General features: G+C 32.0%; 2 protein-coding genes across 2 annotated transcripts; both read right to left on the bottom strand.

Moving 5' to 3' along the window:
* Positions 1-7,459: 7,459 nt before the first annotated feature.
* Positions 7,460-8,356, bottom strand: LOC111891047 (glutathione S-transferase T3-like). The gene has a single exon (XM_023887135.2). It carries the CDS (start codon positions 8,354-8,356, stop codon positions 7,460-7,462), a length of 897 nt encoding a protein of 298 aa, XP_023742903.2.
* A 10,495-nt stretch (positions 8,357-18,851) lies between these two features.
* Positions 18,852-19,271, bottom strand: LOC111891046 (stigma-specific STIG1-like protein 1). The gene has a single exon (XM_023887134.1). It carries the CDS (start codon positions 19,269-19,271, stop codon positions 18,852-18,854), a length of 420 nt encoding a protein of 139 aa, XP_023742902.1.
* Positions 19,272-20,517: the final 1,246 nt, after the last annotated feature.

Raw genomic sequence — 20,517 nt, 5'->3', positions numbered from 1 at the left:
CTATGAACATCAAAATAGGAACCCTAGGATTCTTAAGTAACTTTCAAAAGTCACATAAAAGTGTTTAGAATTACATACCTTATTGTTATTATAGCAAATAACAATGATACTTGTTATGTTAAAGCATTGGAAGCAAGCACTATAAGCACTATGCTTCTAATGGTTCACACCCAAGCTAGCACGAAAGAGATTATGGAAGGAGGATGGAGGAGGGAATAATTTCGACCTAGCTCTCTAAAGGTATGAGTGGCCGAAATATGAAGGGCTAGGGTCCTTTATATACTGGTACAAGAATGCCCTGGATAACCCTAATCTGAATATAATAATAATATTTCAAATTGGTAATTATCTAGCTCCTTATTTATCTACATGAGATTATCCTCTTGAAACCATCCACCTTCTTGGTGGAAGGTTTAGGAGCCTGTTGCTCAACTATTGAACAATTTCACTTTAGACCCTACAATTTTAATTAAATCCATTAATCCCGAAATTAATTCAAATTAATTTATGATTAATTATTATTTAAATATTACTATTTCTAATTAATATATTATTCTCATAGTATATTAATAAATTATTCATTTCAATTTATTAATCAAATAATAAACCAACCGCTCTCTTCAAAAAAGAATCATCCTAGCCAATTGCTAGGTTTGAGGGCAACCCAAAAGGACTATGGTACTATCAATTCAAGTTTATACTAATTATAGTTATGGGCTTAGACAAATAATCCAAAAGTCTTCCACTTGGATAAGTTTGTAAGTATAATTTCCAGTACAACATCTAAACTGATTAGCAAATCGTAGCTTCCAAAAGCTGTTGTCGAACTCTGACCTAGTTAGTTATGTGTCCTAAGATAAGTGATCATATAATCCTCCGTTCTACAAATATCATTTGGACATGAGACATGTAACATAATCAATCTCATTGTCCAATACTTCATTTTCCGATTTTCGATTTGTAATGCTATAGAACTTCTAATCAAACACATCAATTTAGTCCAGGTCGGGCCCCACACTATAAGTCAACACCAAATCACTGAGAGGCCTAGAGATATCGCTTTTCCCGTCAGGGCAAAAGGAACGAATAAACTTTGACTTATATGCTTCCACCATTTACTCATCAAATCATGAACAACAATGTGTTTTATAACATCAAGTTGCTGATTCGTTTACGTATTATCAATGTGTAACCGACTTGTAAACAACTCATATATCTCCGTTTAAAGATTATAAGATATTATTGTCTCAGAATTATTAGTGATAAATTCCATGAAGTAATTCTCTGAGTATGAGTTAATCTGATACTTAAATCTCCATTTCTAGGTACTCATGAACATTGTAGCAATACCATTTATATGTCTAAAACTCTTTAGAAAATATACGGATCAATTGATGACAATCTTAATTAACTACTTACTTCCAAATATATGATCGATTGTGGAGTTTGAATAATCGAATTATTCAAAAAGTAAAACATGCAAAAATGAAACAAAAAAATAAACACTTGACAAAAGGTAGTAAACAAACTCATAAATAATTCTCTATTATTTAATCACCAAAAGTCAATTACATTTACTTTGTTACAAGTTTCAAACTAACTATCTAATTACTAAAAGTAATACCATCTTTCAGACCAATGCTCCTTGCATGTTGGATGTGTTTAACCTTACTCAGACCCTTTATGAGTGGATCTACATGATTCTCTTCAGATGATACCCTCTTCACTACGAGGCAACCTTCTTCTACTCTATGTCTTATGAAATGGTATTTTATGTCGATATGTCTTGATCTTCCATGATCTCTTGGTTCCTTTGTCAAGGCAACCACTCCTTCATTATCATAGAAATTTTATATTGGCTCCTTGATTGTTGGCACAACTCCAAGATCTCTAATGAAGTTCTTCAACCAAATTGCCTCCTTTGATGCTTTGCTTGCCACTATGTACTCTGATTCACAGGTAGAATCAACCATTGTCTCTTGCTTGGAACTTTTCCATGTAGTTGCTCCTCCATTTAAGGTAAACACCCAGCCAGATTGAGAACGAAAGTTGTCTCTGTCTGTTTGAAAGCTGATGTTACTATACCTAGTTACTCTCAATGTATCATTGCCACCAAGTACTAGGACCCAGTCCTTAGTCCTTTTCAAATGATTGAGAATATTCTTGACTGATTTCCAATGTGCGCTACCTGTATTTACCTGATAACGAATGACCATGCTCAAAGTAAAGGACACATCAGGGTGAGTACATGTCATAACATACATGATAGATCCACCGATGGAAGCGTATGGAATCTGACTCATTTCTGTTATTTCTGCATTAGTACTCAAACTTAGAGTCTTACTCAGTTTGGTATTACTTTGGATAGACAGTTCTCCTTTCTTGGAATTCTCCATACTAAAACACTTTAGTACCTTTTCCATGTATGTGATTTGACTAAGTCCAATTAGTCTTTTACTCCTGTCTCTCAGAATCCTTATCCCGAGAATATAAGCAGCCTCTCCTAGATCCTTCATGGTGAAACACTTTCTAATCCAAGACTTAACTTCTTGCAAAGTTGGAATATCACTTCCTATAAGTATGTAATCAACATACAATACTAGGAAGGTTACTATACTCCCACTAGCTTTGACATATACACAAGACTCATCGTCACTTTTAGAGAAACCAAACTCCTTGACTTTCTCGTCGAAACAAAGATTCCATCTGTGAGACTCATGTTTCAATCCATAGATGGATTTATCAAGCATGCACACTCTATTGGGAAACTTTGCATCAACAAAACCCTATGGCTGACTCATGTAAACATCCTCAGCCAACTTCCCATTAAGGAAAGTGGTTTTGACATCCATCTACCAAATTTCAAAGTCATGAAATGTAACTATGGCGAGCATTACCCGAATAGATTTTAGACAAAATTTCACAATTAGTCCATATGGTTTACAGAATTTCTCACTTTGAGGATTTTCTAGAAAAAAGTCATGCCACTGGTCCTTATGGTTTCATTTCACTGCGCGATTGGTCCTTGACCCTAACCCTGTTACTTTTGTATCATTAGTATAGGGGTATTTTTGTCTTTTCATCTTGTTGTGCATCAAAATCTATAATATAAGCCTTAGCTCCTTCTACTTCTCATTCATTTCTTCTGTTCTTCCCTCCACGCTCACATTCTATTCCAAAAAAGACGATGGTGATATGCCACTGTGGAAGGTCGTCGATTTTGGTGACATCATGGACTGATCTGAACCCTGGTCATCGATTCTGGTCATGCTCAAGTTTAGGAGGATAATGGCTTTTTAGATGGTTCAACCCTCCCATGTGCCCTAGGTCAACTGTTGTGATTCCGGGGTTGTTGCATGGAAGAAACCATCTGGAAGCAAGATTGATGATGGTGAAATGGTTACTTTGTGTGAGTTGGTTGTTTTTCTTGGTGTGTTACCTTTTCAAGTAAAAAAGCAAAAAGCATTTGGGGGGAAATTTGTGATTTGGAATCAGTGTTTTGGTCCCTTTTTTGTTATAGTCTTTGAAGGATTCTCTCTATGATTGTATGTAATATTAGGACAAGAAAATGTAATGATTATTTAATATAATGTAAGTTTGATGTTTAGTTTTAATGTGAACTGGTATTAGCAAGCAATCAAATTGTCAATTTGATTGCATGTAAGTGTAAAGTTGATTATTAAGGTGTAATAACATAACCAAAAACTAGCTAACAAAGTGGCATTACCAAAATTGAAACATAGTAAGTGCAATATCATGCTTACAAACATACATTACCCAAAAAAATTAGTTCAAACATAGTAGACCAAAATACCATTAACCATAATGCATGTAAGTGCAATATCATGTTTACAAACATACAATACCCAAAATACCTATCAAAAGTAACTGTTTCTACAAACATACGATAACCAAACATAGTATACATGTTAAATACTTAGACATAATAGCAAAAGCATACTTAAAGCTACAAACTAAACTACCACAACTTTCCCCTTCATTTGTCTACTCCATTTACCAACTTCACTAGGACCTCCCTGTCCCTTGCATATCCAAGAATTGTGACCTTTGTTATGGCATTTGTTGCAAGTGACTGTCAAGTATTTCCTACTTAAATTGGTACTTTGACTTGGCTCATCAGCTGCCCTCTTCCTTTTTTTCTTTGGCCTGCTAACCTATAACCAAATTTATAAGGATACACATCAACAACTTTAGTAAATAGTTACAAGTTAAATTATGCAAAACATGTATAACAACCAACCTTTTGTGATGTTTAGGTGGGAGAAGGGTTGTTAGGCAATCAGATCTAGGTCCTATGCTCCTTCCATTTATTGGGTCAATTGTGTGTTGGTACATAGCATTCCATGTACTATGCTAGTAGCATTTGTTCACCCAAGCCTCAGGATCTCCACATTTTGACCCATGTTGCATCTTATCATACATTGCAACAATAGCATGCTGGCATGGAATACCTGTAATGTCCCATTTCCTGCAAGTGCAACTCCTCTCTTTCAAGTACACAACATACTTCTCCATCCATAACTAGTCACTTGATATTTATCTGCTCCACTGAATAGAACCTTTATCTGATTTTCCTTTGTCTTATTGTTTTCTAAGATTGTTGTTACAGTTGTACTTAGAGAACAATTGCATTTGTCTTGAACTTTATGAGCATTTACTATTCTCTTTATGAGGTATTCTCGAATATATTCCAAACAAGTGATTATAGGCTTGTCTCTGACCTCATCTAACTTGGAGTTAAATACATCATGCATACAGGTTATTTGTCAAACTATCATTGATTACCCTTCCGATGTATAAAACCAAACAATGAATTAGTGAAATCAGTTATTAAATATGTTAATGAAAAGAGTATGATACTTACCAGAGAAATGGGATCTTGCTCAATGTTTTGCAGGAATTTTACTTAACCACTCATGGGCTTCTGGGTTAATCTTTTTCAGGTTCTCCATAGCCCTATTTAATTTTGGTACGCTATATAATTTTCCACAGCACCATACTACTTCCCTCAATTTATCTCCCTTGTGTTTGAGTTTCATGTTGTCAAACACATGTCTTAAACTGAACCTTTTCTCATCTGATGGAAAAAGCTTCTTTATTGCAACCAAGATTCCTTGTGAGTACAATAAGTTAGTAAATGAAATAAAAAACGTAAAGTTTGTTGAAGTTAAAAGGTACCTTTTACCGATTTGAAATGAAGGTGAAGTTAGACGAAAAATTCAAATCCAAGCCATCACCTAAGTGTTCCAAAAACCATGTCCAAGAGTTAATATTTTCAGTTTCTACAATGGTATATGCAACTGGGTAAATGCCTTTATTTGAATCAAGCCCAACTAAAGTGAGGATTTTTCCAGGAAAGGAACCTTTCAAAAACAAATCCAAGAAAATTCCTCAAACCCAAAAAATAATTGGTTTTCGAATGGATTTTAACAATTTCTTTCGAGGCTATTATTCACTAGCAAATGACTCAAACACATCATTATCTAAGACATCTAAAGGTTCATCTTCAATGTCTTCATGTCATTGACAAATTGTATGATGTTGATATAGAAATCAGGGTGGTTGCGAAGGATTTTAGTGCCAAATCAACGAAGGGATGACGACAAATAAATGATGGAAAGCTTTGCAAAATTTAGCGACAAATTTGTCAATATTTAGTGGTAAATCCTTGTAATCAAATTATTTTACAAATAACAAGACCAATTATCGATGGATTGTCTATCATTAACTAATAAAGAGTTAGAGTCTCTTAATACTTTTGTTGCTATTGGATAAACGTTGCTAGTTTGATCTTATATCGGATGGTATGTTAGAGTGGTTGATAGTTGATGGTGTTATCATGATACATTTTTTCTTTTTCTAGTAGTCAACATCCGTTTTTTGTTCTATATATTTTGATAAAATGGTATGTGAGAGTGGTTGATGGTTGATGGTGTCAGAATGATCTGTCGTGATAGATTAATATATTAGGTAGAATATATTAAATCAAAGCCTCACCTTATAAATACTTCTACATTTAAGTTATGAATATATTTGGTTTTCAAAGTTTGACATTTGCTATTACAAATATCTTGCGACAAAAATAATATGAAAAATGCATCTCAAAACTTATAATAGATAAGAAATAGTTATCCAAGTTACTGACTTCAATATATTACGATAAAATAGCTAAATGATTATATATATATATATATATATATATATATATATATATATATATATATATATATATATATATATATATATATATATATATATATATATATATATATATATATATATATATATATATGGGAAAAGTGAATATACCCTTAAGGGTATATAAGGTTAGGTACCCAAACTCACCATACTACGTCGTTTTATATCATATAATACATTCTAATTGTACAATGTTATTGTAATTTAACTTTTAAATTGATTTACGTCCATGATTTTTATAAATTACATATTTATCTTCCTCTACATAATTTTCATTTTCAACTACAATATATAAAGCGCAGTAGGTGTTCGACAAAAAGATGTGGTGTAGGAGAAAGATAATAATGAAATTTCGAAAATCTTGAAAGTAAATCAAGTTAGAGGTTGAAGTTTAAGAACATTATAATGAATATATCAAACAAAACGATGTATTATGGTGTGTTTGGGTACCTAAATTTATATACCCTTAAGGGTATATTCACTTTACCCTATATATATATATATATATATATATATATATATATATATATATATATATATATATATATATATATATATATATATATATATATGTATATATATATATATTACTATATTATTATACAAACCTTACTATTTCTAAGAATAGATTTAAGACCTCCAAATCTATCCAAAGCTTTAAGCTGAATATACAATAAACTAATGCACATCTTAACCTCTCGCATACCTTTTTTTTTTTTTTTACCAAATACCCTTTAAATTCCCTTGATTAGTCAATACTTTTAGCCAAAATATCGGACGTTTTTATCTTTTTCGGTATCTCCACGTTCCCCAATATCTCGGCTTCTGGGAGTTAGAAATTTGAATCGCCAATAAGGCCATCCGTTATACCCACTACATACCACATATGTGGTGGGTGCCACATCATCACCACATTCCACTACCACATACATGGGGTACTTACCACTAAACACACCACTCCACCTCATTTTTTAATTTAAATTTAATTCAAAAATACATTAAAACACCACTCCACCTTATTTTTTATTTAAATTTAATTCAAAAATACATTAAAAACATTTTTTTAATACTATTTTTCCATTAAATTAAAATACCAAATTACATTAAATAAAAACTAAATTAATTGAAATTAAAAAATAAAATAAAAATAACAATCAAAATAAAAATTACATTAGTTAATTTAAAAAAAATAAAAAAAAAACATTAAAAAACTAAAAATTCCAACCATACATAAAATAAACTACCCCCTACGCCTACGTCGGGCTCGAACCGACTCTTTCATTGCTAGAAAAAGTTCCAAGTCTTCGCCCTCAAGGTCGTCCGCTTTCATTTTCAAGATTTCCATATCGGTTTTTGTTTGGAGTGTCTCTTGTGCCTCTTGAAATGATGTTTGTGCTTCGATCATTTTTTGTTCCATCCGAGTCATCACCTCGGCCTTCGTTTCCTGAAGCTGCACATATCGATCAAATTTATCGCCGAACATATCCATAACACTAGAATTCGAAGATGTTGACGCCGCTTTTTTTGCTTTATTTCTTCCAACAGGCCGAGGAAGAGGTTGGTCGGTTTCAAGATCTATCGGATCGTCGTTGATGTCGATGTGTGTTCGGCCGTCCGATTGTTGAGAAGCTCCATCGGGGTTTCTCGAACGCTTTGAACCGGAAGATTGGGAACTTCCTTCCGTTTGCTCTTTCCATTTTGGGGAGTCTTTCAATTTTAGCCACGGCTTCATATACGGAAAAACTTTGCGTGTAGGCGTTGTTTTTTCATATTGGTCCATGGCCGCCTTGAAAACATCAAAATCGTTCGAGCCGCTTTTGCGTATGTTTAGGAGATTGTTGTAGATTCTTCCAAAATCGGTGCATTTTAATCGAATATCTCGCCATTTCGACGTAATTTGATCGGCATTTCGAGCTTCACTTTCCATTAACTCGTAAAAAATGGCTCGGACTTTTTCCCAAAAACTTCCGTACGTCTGGCTATCTCCTACAATTGGATCTTCGGAAGCCGCCACCCATGCCTCCGCTAACTTTTCTTCTTCTTCTTTTGTCCATGGGACCCTTTCTTGGTTGGTAGTGGGTCGGGCCGGTTTTTTTCCTTTTTTCTTTTTTGGTTGAGGTGGTGGTGAAGGTTGCATTTCCGGAACAAAATCCGGCGAAAGTGGTGGTTGTGAGCTTGGTGGTTGTTGTTGTGACGATTGTTGTTGTAGTTGTTGGAATTGTTGAAATTGTTGGTATTGTTGTTGCATTTGTTGTTGTTGGAAAGCCGGAAAAGGTTGATATTGTTATTGGAAAAGTGGTGTTTGTTGGATAGGAGAACCACTTTGAAGTAGATTGATAAAACCGCCTTGAGGTGACTCCATCGTCGGGAATTGTCGAGGTGTTGTGTCTAACGCAAAAGCGTTATCGGGTTTGCGATTTCGGTAGTTTGGAGGGGTATTTTGGTTGGGATCCATGATTTTTGGTTGTGAAGATGTAGTGTGTAGTTTGTGTATAGAGAAAGAAAAGAATGGTGTAAAAAATAAGGAGTAAAAGTATGGTATTTATAGGTAAATAAATTATTTATTTATTTATTTTTTATAAATTTAGCCGTTTAACAACGGCTACACAACGGATACAAATCAACGGCTACACAAGAAACGAATTCGATTGGTCGTTTGCATTCGTTGTCCGGGCCACGGAAGGCCACGACCACGAGCCACCACGAACCACCGGGGTGGTGTGCACGGCCGTGGGTCGTGGCCAAGTAGACCACGGACGCGTTCGTGCAATGTACACCGGATGCTCTAACCATTACCCCATTGTTTCATGCTTATTCCGCTCCCCAAAATGCTAATTCTTTTCTCTAGAATAACCCTAAAGATCATCAGCCTCCACCATACCTCATCTCCTTCAGCATAACCATCGAACTACACTAAACCACCGACACAAATGCTTTAAAACCCTAATACATTTTTCTCCTTGCCGAGAAGGGATTCTGAAGTGGAGATGAATACCTCCACTATAGCAAGTGATTCTGAAGTGGAGATGAGCACCTCTACCATAGCTGTTACATCGCATTCTCTCATCTTTCTCTATAGAAAATGCAGTGCATTCGTTTGGTATATGTCTTGCTTCCTTTCGGACAATATAATGACCCACTACCATCGTATTTAGCAACGACGAAGATTATCATCACCATCGTCTTTCTCACCAGCACTCGCGACCTTTTTTCCTTCCAGATGTCGTTTAGTGCACACACAGACGATAGAGGTATGTTCCTTTTGTTTTTTTTTTCCTAAAGTACTGCTTCGTTTATTTGTGTTAATATGTGATTGTATTCTACATATTTACGTGTATATTTGTGTATGTATTTGTGTGTTTTTCTGAATTATAGGTGGAGAGAGCAGACATGACCGATGGAGACGATGTCCACAGTTCACTGTTTTTCTTAATCGTAAGAATATTTCATCATCTTTTTCTCTTCTTAAGTTTTTTTTTTCTTGCTTTCCATTCAATACACGGCCGATAGTGGTCTTGGTCGGTCAAGAAGATGAATTAGCAACATTGATCTCATGTTTTCAAAAAAAAATTGGATTTTAATGACAAATATTACGATGATACGCTCCTTATTTTTATAAGTACAAACCTAATTTCACGTCAACGCCATCAATGCCCTACAATCACTTTCTCCGAGTTGGTATCATGTTAGAGATGCTACTCCTTTACTTCTTATTTCTCAGTCTGCTAAGAAATCCATGATCATTATTACTGTTACACTCCCTCTCTAGATCTTGACTGCTTTCCATTTTTGGTGTTCAGGTTAATCAACTATTGTAAATCGGGATACTTTCTGGTTGATTTAAAAATTGGGCTTGAGCCAATCGAATCCATCTACATTTATTAGATTTTGATTTGTATACTTTTTGGTAAAAGATTTGATCCATGTTCAATTTCAGGTTATCTTGTTTGATTTGAATGAGATGACAAATATAGAACTTGAGCTGACAGAAACATGCCACAGACCTGCTCTTCCCTCCCTCATCGATCTCCCCTTCTTCATCAAAACCCTCAACATTGATGGAACACTCACATAGAAATTGATCTACACCCTTGGATTTTGAATTAGGTTCAAAAAATCACACATGGAAAAATTTCCAAGGTAATGACCATTTAGTCAGAATTGTTGTGTTATTCTTTTCTTTATCAAGTTTTTATGTGCATGTTTTTGTGATTTTTTGGTATTTTCTGGATCTATGGTTTCACTTTTGGCAATATTGAGTTCCTAGGCATTATTCCAATGCATTATAGCGAATAGAGTGGATGAAAGTTTGAGAATGGTTTTTAATCTCATTATGACTTGGTCGTTCAGAAGAGATTTTTGGCCTGCATCTCAAATTATATAATGTATACAAGGGTGATATCTTCAGGTTCTCTACCTGAAGATAGTACCTTAAAGGTAATTTTCCCCAAAAATTCTATTTATAAAGGTAATGATGTGAAGTTTTTACAAAGTTACCGCTTATGATGTTAATATTCTTTGAATTGCAAGGGTGATATCTTCTTTGCTCCATGTTTCCCTCTGCTTCCATGGCTCCGAGCATGATAACATTCACCTCCCTAATTGGGTTTTTTAAAATTGGGGAATCTGAACCGGATATCTTCTTTACTGAGTATTTTTTTGGATTGTATGGAGAAGGAAGCTGCAGAAGATGGTAAAGTTGGTTGAAGAAGTGGAAGGTGAATATTAAAAATAAAATCCAATCTTCATGTTCAGTCTTACTTTCATTTTTGTAGTAGTTTCTAACTATTAATTTATATCTTTCAGTTAATCTAAAGTAAGCACTTGAGGACGTCTATTTACAAGCTGTAGAAAAAAAGTTGGTCTTCTTATTTTTATAGAGGTATTCTTTTATAGGTAAAATGGTGAAAATATGTTTTTGCATATTTTAGTTTTAATTCTTTCTTTGTGTTGTAGAAATGGAGGTTAAAGGGACAAAAGTGACTAAAAGATCCTTTACCTATTTGACCTTATGAAAGTGTTAGTATGTAAAAATTTATGCAGGGTGTATATGTATAATCATGTTTTGGGTTGTTTTAGTTGAGGATTGAGCTGCTATGAATGAAAAATGTAGGCTCAAATTCCTTACAAAACGAGCTAATATGATTGAAATCCTCTTAAATGGATTGTTGTAATGTGGCCTTTTAGCTTCATTTATGGAAATGTGTAATGAATTCTTGTGTTTTTAATGTTATATATCTTAAAACTTAAACTGTGCTTGTTTCTTTGAACCGGGTTATAACGAACTTCCATGCTGAAGATGGAACTGACTTTTATGCATTTTTATGCAAAATCAAGTCAACTGAAGCATGTATAAAAATCCTCTGGTGTATATCATTTGGTACTAAACAAAGATTAGACAAATGATTTGTAGTCTAACGCCTAGGTAATATGAGAACATATTGTGTATGTCTTACATTGAATCTGCTTATTTTTTTTCACACAATTGTTTTACCTTTATAGACAACTTAAGAAGAAAATTATAGATAAAGTTGTGATTTCGGATTATGAAGGGGAGGTCTTCTGATGCCTTGATATATACAACAAAACCCAAATAAATATTTGATTAACGTTGGGTGTAGTTTGGTAATTTTACTATATTAATTATCGTATACAGCAGCAGAATCATTGGTTTTGCAAACATTTAGATGTATGACTTTGTTACTAACATCTAGGTATCACCCATGGCTTGAGCAAGTTTGTTGAACTCTAACAAGGTGAGCCAACAATGGATCTGGATCTCTTCTTTCTCTTTTTGCTGAAGTTTATTCTTCTTGCATTACACCATAATAGCTTATGTGAAAAATAATGTAGAAGAAGACGACACCGATCTGGTCTTCCATTTCTTATGCCCTTTGACTAATTCAAAGTTGAGTGAATCTAAAAGATGATCAAGGACTAGTCTCTTTGTAGCTTCCATTTTCTTCCAGGCTCTCTCTCCCTCTGTCAAAACCATTGTACTATCAAGATCTATATGAAATTAAAATCTTTTAAAGATCATTTGTAGATATGTTTATGCTTACCGGGTGCTGCATAAATCCTTGGTATATGGTTTTAGCCAAATATATTTGTTATGTTAAATTGATTGTATGTAGTATATTTGCTTATATATTTTGACATTATACGATTTAAAATATTGTCAATATTGAATATTATTTATTGCATTTTTAACCTTATAACAATAAAACAAAAAAGTTGCTTGATTGAAATTTTTTTAATATAAAAGGAGTAGTAAGAAAAATGTTATATTATGTTGTCAATAATGTGAACTATTTAAAAAATTAGTATTTGTTAATCTACTAGGTGTGAGACCCGTGTATTACACGAGTTTATAAAAAAAAAATCTTTAATATAAAATTATAAGCATTACATATTTTTTAAAATAATAATTTTACATAAATACAAAGAATATAATAAATTAAATAAGTAATAAAGGTTGTAGAGCATATATTATGAAATTTAATAGAATAATCTACTTTACATATATAAATCTCATTAAAATGTGGATTTTAAATTTAAAAAAAATAAAAAATTTAAGAAAATGACAAGTGGAAAAGAAATAATCCAAAAACTCTTAGAAAATGACATGTGTCAAATTCAATGAGAACATGACATTTGGCAAAATTGATTTTCATTTATTAGGTTAGATTATTGTTAGATGTAAGCATTGTTATTTTGTAAGTGTTTCATTTTTAAGTCTTGTTATTTTTTATTTTCTAAAAAATGATAAGAGTTCATTTGTATTAACTAGAGTCAAATTAATAGAAATTTTTGGATAAGTGATACTTTATGCAAATCAACCCAACCCAAATTGTTTTTTATAGTTAAGTTTGAAATTATCAACAATTTAAGTTAAACACTTTGTCTGTGGTTGAACTAAAGTAATTGAGTAGAGATTAGTGATTTCCTTTGCAGATGAAATAATCAAAAGTTTTATGGTTTATCCATTATATCTAATTATACTGCTTAAACCCGATTAAACCGAACAATTGAAAATATGTTCTTTTTATAGAGTACGTTGCCATATGAACAAAATGAAAGTGGTCAAATGGTTCAAAAAATATCCAAATAAAATCAAATGTTTACAACCTCTTGAATTGTTACTTATCCAAAAATAGCAAATTACTTATATTTTTTTATTCAAAACCCAAAAATTAAACAACAGAATTATTTTAAACCGAAACAACAATATAGTTTTATTTTTAGTTCAAACTAATTTATTTCTACTTTTTAACCCTTATAATATACAAATATTTGTTTTCGGTTAATCGTTCGCAACAAAAAACATGAATAATAACTGAAAAAAGTCAAAATAATTGAAACGGCACTATTTTTTCGAATTTAACTATCCGTCAATGCTTCATGGCGTGTTTTTATCATTAGGATATACATAATTAATTGTAAAAAGGAAACCATTCATAAAAAGAAAATGATTCAACATCTACTAATTTGGAGGTTCCGTATATTGCTTTAACACTATTGGAGGTTTGATTTTCGGAGAGAATTAACAAGCCAAAGGTAAATGATATTTTCCAATATATTGTGTATTCCTTGGACGTAATATTTTCCAAAAAAACTAATCCACGAAATAAACTATTCGCCGCCGCCGCTTTGTGCGGCTATATATATATATATATATATATATATATATATATATATATATATATATATATATATATATATATATATATATATATATATATATATATATAAAGGTTCAAATGAGAACCAAAAAAGATTAAGAACCTAAGAACCAACTAATTAAGGGAAATTCTTGTCAAAACATGGAATGACATAAGCTGTAATTAAGAACCAACTCCTATTCCTCTGTCACAACCTCCGATCACCTGCGAAAACACCTACATTCTTCGTCGGAACTTCAGATCTCGAATCGCCTTTCCGTCGCCGCTGAAGACGCTAACAACCACCAACAACGTCGACCTCCTCTGATGTCGAACCACCACCTCAACGTCTCAGATTAGTGCATTTTTGTGCTTCGTGCTCATGATTCTAGGTCTGAGTTCTTCAGATCTGGTTTTCTCTTCTTCTTGTCTAGATCTGGAACTAATTTCTTCTGATTGGGTTTCGTCTTCTTCTTTTCTAGATCTAGATCTATGAAATTTGTTTGTTGTTTTCATCTCTAGATCTAGATCTATATGATTTCTGGTGAACAACCACATCTTTCTGTCGCGTATGGTGGCATGTTGACAGATTCGTGATTTTGATGCCTTTTTTGGCGCTTCTTGTTCAGATCTGGTTAAATATGATAGTCTGATGGTTTTTTCTTGTTTCTCATGGTGTTCATAGTTTAGATATGTCCAGATCTGGTTAAATCTAAGTGAATCTGAGTTTTAATAACTATAATCTCTTGTCACTAGTGTTAGTTTTGTGGTTTCGATCTGTCGATGGTGATTCCTTACGGGACTGACAAGCTTCATGTGTTTTTTGTTCCAGATCAGGCGGATATTATAGATAAAATCATTGTATTTCTTTTGTGTACATGCTTTTAGTATTTTCATTCATTTCTGTTCTTCCAAAGCTTGTCAAAATGATTTTTTTGTTGTTATTTTGAGCAAATTCTTCCCAGATCATGCTCTAATGTGTTGGGTTACTTCATATCTTCATTAATGTTGTTTTAGATCTCTATTAGATATGATAGTTTACTCTTAATTTGTCTAGTTTTTTGTGGAGGTCTTAAAGTTTTAAGTTGTTGTTAGGTGCATTTCATGTACCCATTTTGTAGCTTTATTTTATAAAAGTACATTGCATATAGGCTTAAACTCATGCATTTTGCATGTTTTCGGGATTTTTCATGAGGCAATTTCATTCAAATACTTTTGTGATATTTCAGGGACTTTTGGAGGAAGGATATTGTTGGAGGAGGTAAATAAAAGTTGCGGACAAAATTTCAGGACTTACGGAGCACCGAGGAGCAATATATCAAAGAAACGAAGATTTTGGCTTTACAGACGTTTACACGGCCGTGTAAATGGAAGCCTTGCGTTTACGCGGGCCGTGTAAACGTAGATTTCTGCGCAGTATATTTTTGCGTTTACGCGGGCCGTGTAAATGACAGTGTTAATTTACACGGGCCGTGTAAACGTAAATGCGGGTTTTAAAGTAGTTTTTCACCATTCTTAAAGGGGGGAACCGACTTTTTACTTTAGGGGGTCGACTTTTGGAGTAGAGAAGACGATTTCTTGAGGATTTTGGAGTTGATTAACACTTGGGAACATTTGATTTCATTTTGTAAGAACTTTAATTTCATTTTCTAGATTTGTGATCTTGTTCTAGTCATGAGTGGCTAGAACCCTAGTTTCTCCAACTTTATGTCTTGACTTTTTAGTTGTGATTTTAATCATGTGATTTGATGTTTACTTCCAATTCCTACCTAGTGAATTTGATTTTGTTTTAATTGAATGTTTGATGCTAATTGTAATTCTTATTGGCCATTTGAATTAGGGTTAGGTCATTCAAGTTATCTAATTGCAAAATCCGTAATTGTTTTGTGAATTGGACTAAGTAACAAACACTATATTGATTTCCATTGAATGAATTTAGTGTAAATCGTATTCACACATTCTTATGCTCTCGAGCTTATGAGGAGTATTGGGTGTTGTTGGGAACATTCACATAAATCTTATTGCAACCTTTTGATTTCTATCTAAGAGCTTGTTTAGACTTAAATTAGAAGGTTAGGTTATTTTCAAAGAGCTTATTTTGAATTTGACAACTTGGTGAATGGGAAGTGTTAAAACTTGTTAACACTTTCAAGTACCAACTTAGGTGGAATTGAGTAGATATTATTTCATCATTGGAATCACATTGTTAAATTGTCTTGCATAGAGTTGGAGTTATCACAAATCCTGAATTTGTTTCATTTAATTGATCATTTACTTATTTCTTTATCCACTTGTTTAAATCATTGCATACCAACCCCCCATTTATGTGAACATTATTGTACCTTCCGCAAAAAGGTATAAACACTTGTCCCGTGTCTCTGTGGATCGATCCTACTTATCTTGTACTACATTATTAGTTCATAGTAGTAGTGTTTAAGGAGTCATTTGTACCCTTTATTTGTTGGGTTTGACACGCCTAACAGTTGTGATCTGATGTGTTTCTCCATTTTCAGGTTAGCTCTGGTGTGTATGGTGTTTACAAAAGGAAGTTCTGAAAAAAAGATGTAGACAAGGTGTTTGATGAAATGCCTCAATGAAATTTGGTAAGTTATTAAGCTGTGAATTTAGTTGTGAATGCATATTTTTTGTATATTAGACTATGAAGTTTGTGTAATTAGCTGTGATATTTGTGTTTAAAATTGTGAATTAAATGCATTAAGCTGTGATTTTGTTGTTTAAACTGTAAATTGACTATATTAAGCTGTGAGCTTTGTATATTTAACTAGGAGTTAATTGTATTAAACTGTGAATTGATTGTACTAAATTTTTAAGTTGATAATATGCTTTTTAATACATACTTTTTTTTTTGTATAAAACAATGATTTTTCTATATTTAACTATGAATTAAAAGTTTTAAGTTGATAATATGCTTTTCTACTGGCATTTGTTGTGGATCTCTATGATATAGTTCTTTTTTTTTTCCCGTTAATGTGTGAATTTGATGTTTTAATCTCTCATTTGTCGTATAATTTTGGTAATCTTAGTTTTAACTGCTATTAAGTTGTGAATGTATAATTTTTTTTGAATTAAACATTAAATTTATTATACTAGTTTGTGAATTTTCTATATTAAATTGTGTATTAATTGTAATAAATATTTTAAGCTGATAATATGGATGTGAATACTACTTTTTGAGTATTAAAATGTGAATTTAGTGTACTAAGCTGTCATTTTTGTGTTTTAAACTGTGAATTGACTGCATTAAGCTTTGAATTTTCTTTTTAAACTACGAATTGACTGTATTAAGCTGTGAATTTCCTGTTTGAACTGTAAATTGACTAGATTAAGTTGTGAATTATGTGTATAAAACTATGAAGTTACTTGTATCAAGATATGAATTTTGTGTATAAATTTTGAATTGACTATATAAAGAGTGTGAAGTTGAAAATATGGTTATGGATGCATACTTTTTGTATATTAAACTTTGAATTTTGTGTATTAAACTATGATTTTTATGTTTTAAACTGTGAATTGACTGCATTAAACTGTGTATTTTCTTCTTAGACTATGAATTGACTATATTAAGCTGTGAACTTTGTGTATTAAATTATGAGTTGATTGTATTAAGCTGTGAATGAATTGACATTAAGTTGTGATTATTTTATAATTTTTTTTGTTTGCTTTTGAAATAATGTAAATTTTATTCACGGCTTAATATATTAAATTCATAATTTTAAAATATGAATGGTTTATGTATAAATTTTTTTGTTAATTTTTTTCTGAATATATTTATTTTTTGTGATGTATAACTATATAAGAATACATTAGTTTTAATTAATTTTGCATTTAATTCAAAATGAGTGAAATAAATGGTTTTATTAGACTGTGAATGTAGTAGATATGTTATTAATGCATTATTTTGTTTACAGATCTGATTTAGAAGAAAATAATGGTTGCGATGCTGGTACAGGTGGTTGGTGGCAGCGTGTGGTGGTGGTGGTAGTAGAGTTTGAATTTTTTTTATTTCTGTAAGTTTGTGAATTATTATAAAATGATTTGTATTAAGTTGTGAATTAAACTATCAATGTACTGTATAAACTTGTAATTTATATAAGCTTTGTATTCAAATATGAAAACATATAAGAATGAAAATATCATACTGCAAAAATTACAATTTTGCCATTTTTGTATCAAAAAGAGAAAAAAAAAGGATTTTCACATGTTCAATAAGAATATCATGTAAATATTTACTAACTAATGGGGGTTCTTAGGGTTCTTAATCTTTTATGGTTCTCATTTGAACCACTCCCTATATATATATATATATATATATATATATATATATATATATATATATATATATATATATATATATATATATATATATATAGTGAAGAGTTATATAGAAAATAAAAAACCTTAAAAAAAACCCTAAAAGTCATAAAAAAAATATTTAGAGATCACAAAACTTTTTTTGACTTTATGTATGAAAAAATCACAGATTCTTACTAAATTCGTTGAAAAAAAAAAAAGACGAATTTTTTTATGTTTTTTTTTTCAAAAAAAATTTCAGCAAAGTTTAGTAAAACCCTACGATTTTTTCGTTTATAAAGTCAAAAAAAAGTTTGTAATCTCTAAGTATTTTCTTATGCATTTTTATGATTTTTTTGGGTTTTTTTAGGTTTTTTGTTTTCCAAAGAACTTTTATATATATATATATATATATATATATATATATATATATATATATATATATATATATATATATATATATATATATATATATATATATATATATATATATATATATATATATCCCATAAGATACATGGACATTGGACAAGTTATATTTTTCTTTTAACTGCCATATCAATGTAAACTTTGTTACATATCAACTTTCTACAACTTACAAGAAATAAATTGAATTGGTATTTGCAATATATGCATTTCACCTGGAATATTCTCTTTCTTTTATGCATAACTACACATAGCATAAACGCAAGAATTCCCTTTCTTGCATGTATTGTTGCATCCTCCACAATTACGCTTGTCCGCCAGGGGGTTCACGCATTTTCCCTTGCAGCAGATTTCTTGGTTCTTGCATTTCTTCCCACAAAGTCCACAATTTTGTTTATCAGTCTTAACATTTACACATTTCTTCTTGCAACAATCTGGACCCGCGCTTCCTTTCACCCTGCAGAGTCTTGGATTCTTGTTGCATTTCAGCAGGCCCCTCGATTGTTGTGCAAGGAACCGATTAGCTCCTCTTAGCGACCCATAAGTAGGAAAAGCATCTTTTTCCTCATCTTCTACTAGTGTGGCATCTACTAGTGTGGCAGATAGATTGATGACTAAAGCCAAGAGAATTATCAGGATTATCAAGATTTTCATGGTGTTGCAAGCAGATCTAGAGAGAAATTAAGATAAAGATAAGTATGGATGTATATTTAGGGTGGTAGTGTAAATGATTTTATATATTCGGAAGTCTAGGGTTGAAAATATGTTAGGTTTTGAGGATGGTATTTTTGTAGCAAAGACTCCACTAAAAAGATTCGACTTTGAATTTTTATGGTATTTTCTTGTTTATAAATTCTCCAAACTACATAGTTATATTATGGTATCTGTTTCACTATTTGTATAATATTGTTCTAAACTCATACTGGTATTTGTTTGAAAACATGTAGTGTTTCTTTAGAGAAAATTTATGGTTACATAATTAAATATTAAATAACTTATTAAATGCCAATATTACAGAATTAATTAAAAAATAAAGTACGTATGAAATCAACATTACACGGTTTCATAATTAATTATCTTGCCGCAAGAATTCATGTTTGACTAGAAATATTGTTATTGGAGCACTTGCCACTTGGAATATATATATATTTATTTTGACTTCTAATGACTTTCGAAAACGTAGAACAAAAGGGTTCACAAATATATACACTCGGATCGTAGAATTTGGGACAAAATTCTACCAACAGGAAAATGTTAGAAATATGGTGTAGTGGCATTTGAAATCTGAGAATTGTGATAATCATTTTCTAATCGAAGTATTTGAGTGGTATTCTCAAATCCTGAATTGGATAAGACTCATATTAAATCAGAGAAAAAAAAAAAAGAGGATATGATTTCGTGAGTACCAGAAAAGAGACTAAAAAACTGAATTTAGATCTTTGTCTGAAAACTGTCACAAAACCACCAAAACGGTCATAAAAGGGGTCAACTGAATAAAAGTAAAAAATGGGTCAATTATTTAAAAAACCGGATTTCTAATGCATTTTTATATAGTAACATAACCTTCGATCCCAGCCAGGGGCTTTGCCCCTTGGACCCCACCAGCGGCTGCCGCCCCTTGGACCCCGCTCCCAGGGGCGCTGCCCCCGGACCCCCGTTTGTTCAGGGGCTTCGCCCCTAAATGACAGTGTATTTTGATACTTGATCAAACATAAACAAGTGTGTATTCCACACCTTCCTTACTTGTTTAATATTTATCAAGATCATTTTTGGTCAACAAAGTAATCTCATTATACTTAAATAACATTAATGATAACACATCACCAGCAAAAAATAAACAAATAAAAAATCCTTTGCAATAGCAACGGACTCGATGGAAGGTGAAGCCCAAATTTTATAA

Source organism: Lactuca sativa, chromosome 7 (genome assembly GCF_002870075.4).
Source record: "Lactuca sativa cultivar Salinas chromosome 7, Lsat_Salinas_v11, whole genome shotgun sequence".
Lineage (NCBI taxonomy): Eukaryota > Viridiplantae > Streptophyta > Magnoliopsida > Asterales > Asteraceae > Lactuca > Lactuca sativa.
Note: the sequence above shows the minus strand (reverse complement) of the source record. Positions and strands in the feature narration are given on the sequence as shown.

Coding starts and splice junctions, on each gene's coding strand:
- LOC111891047 (XM_023887135.2), bottom strand. CDS start 8,356: ATGCAACCTTCACCACCACCTCAACCAAAAAAGAAAAAAGGAAAAAAA.
- LOC111891046 (XM_023887134.1), bottom strand. CDS start 19,271: ATGAAAATCTTGATAATCCTGATAATTCTCTTGGCTTTAGTCATCAAT.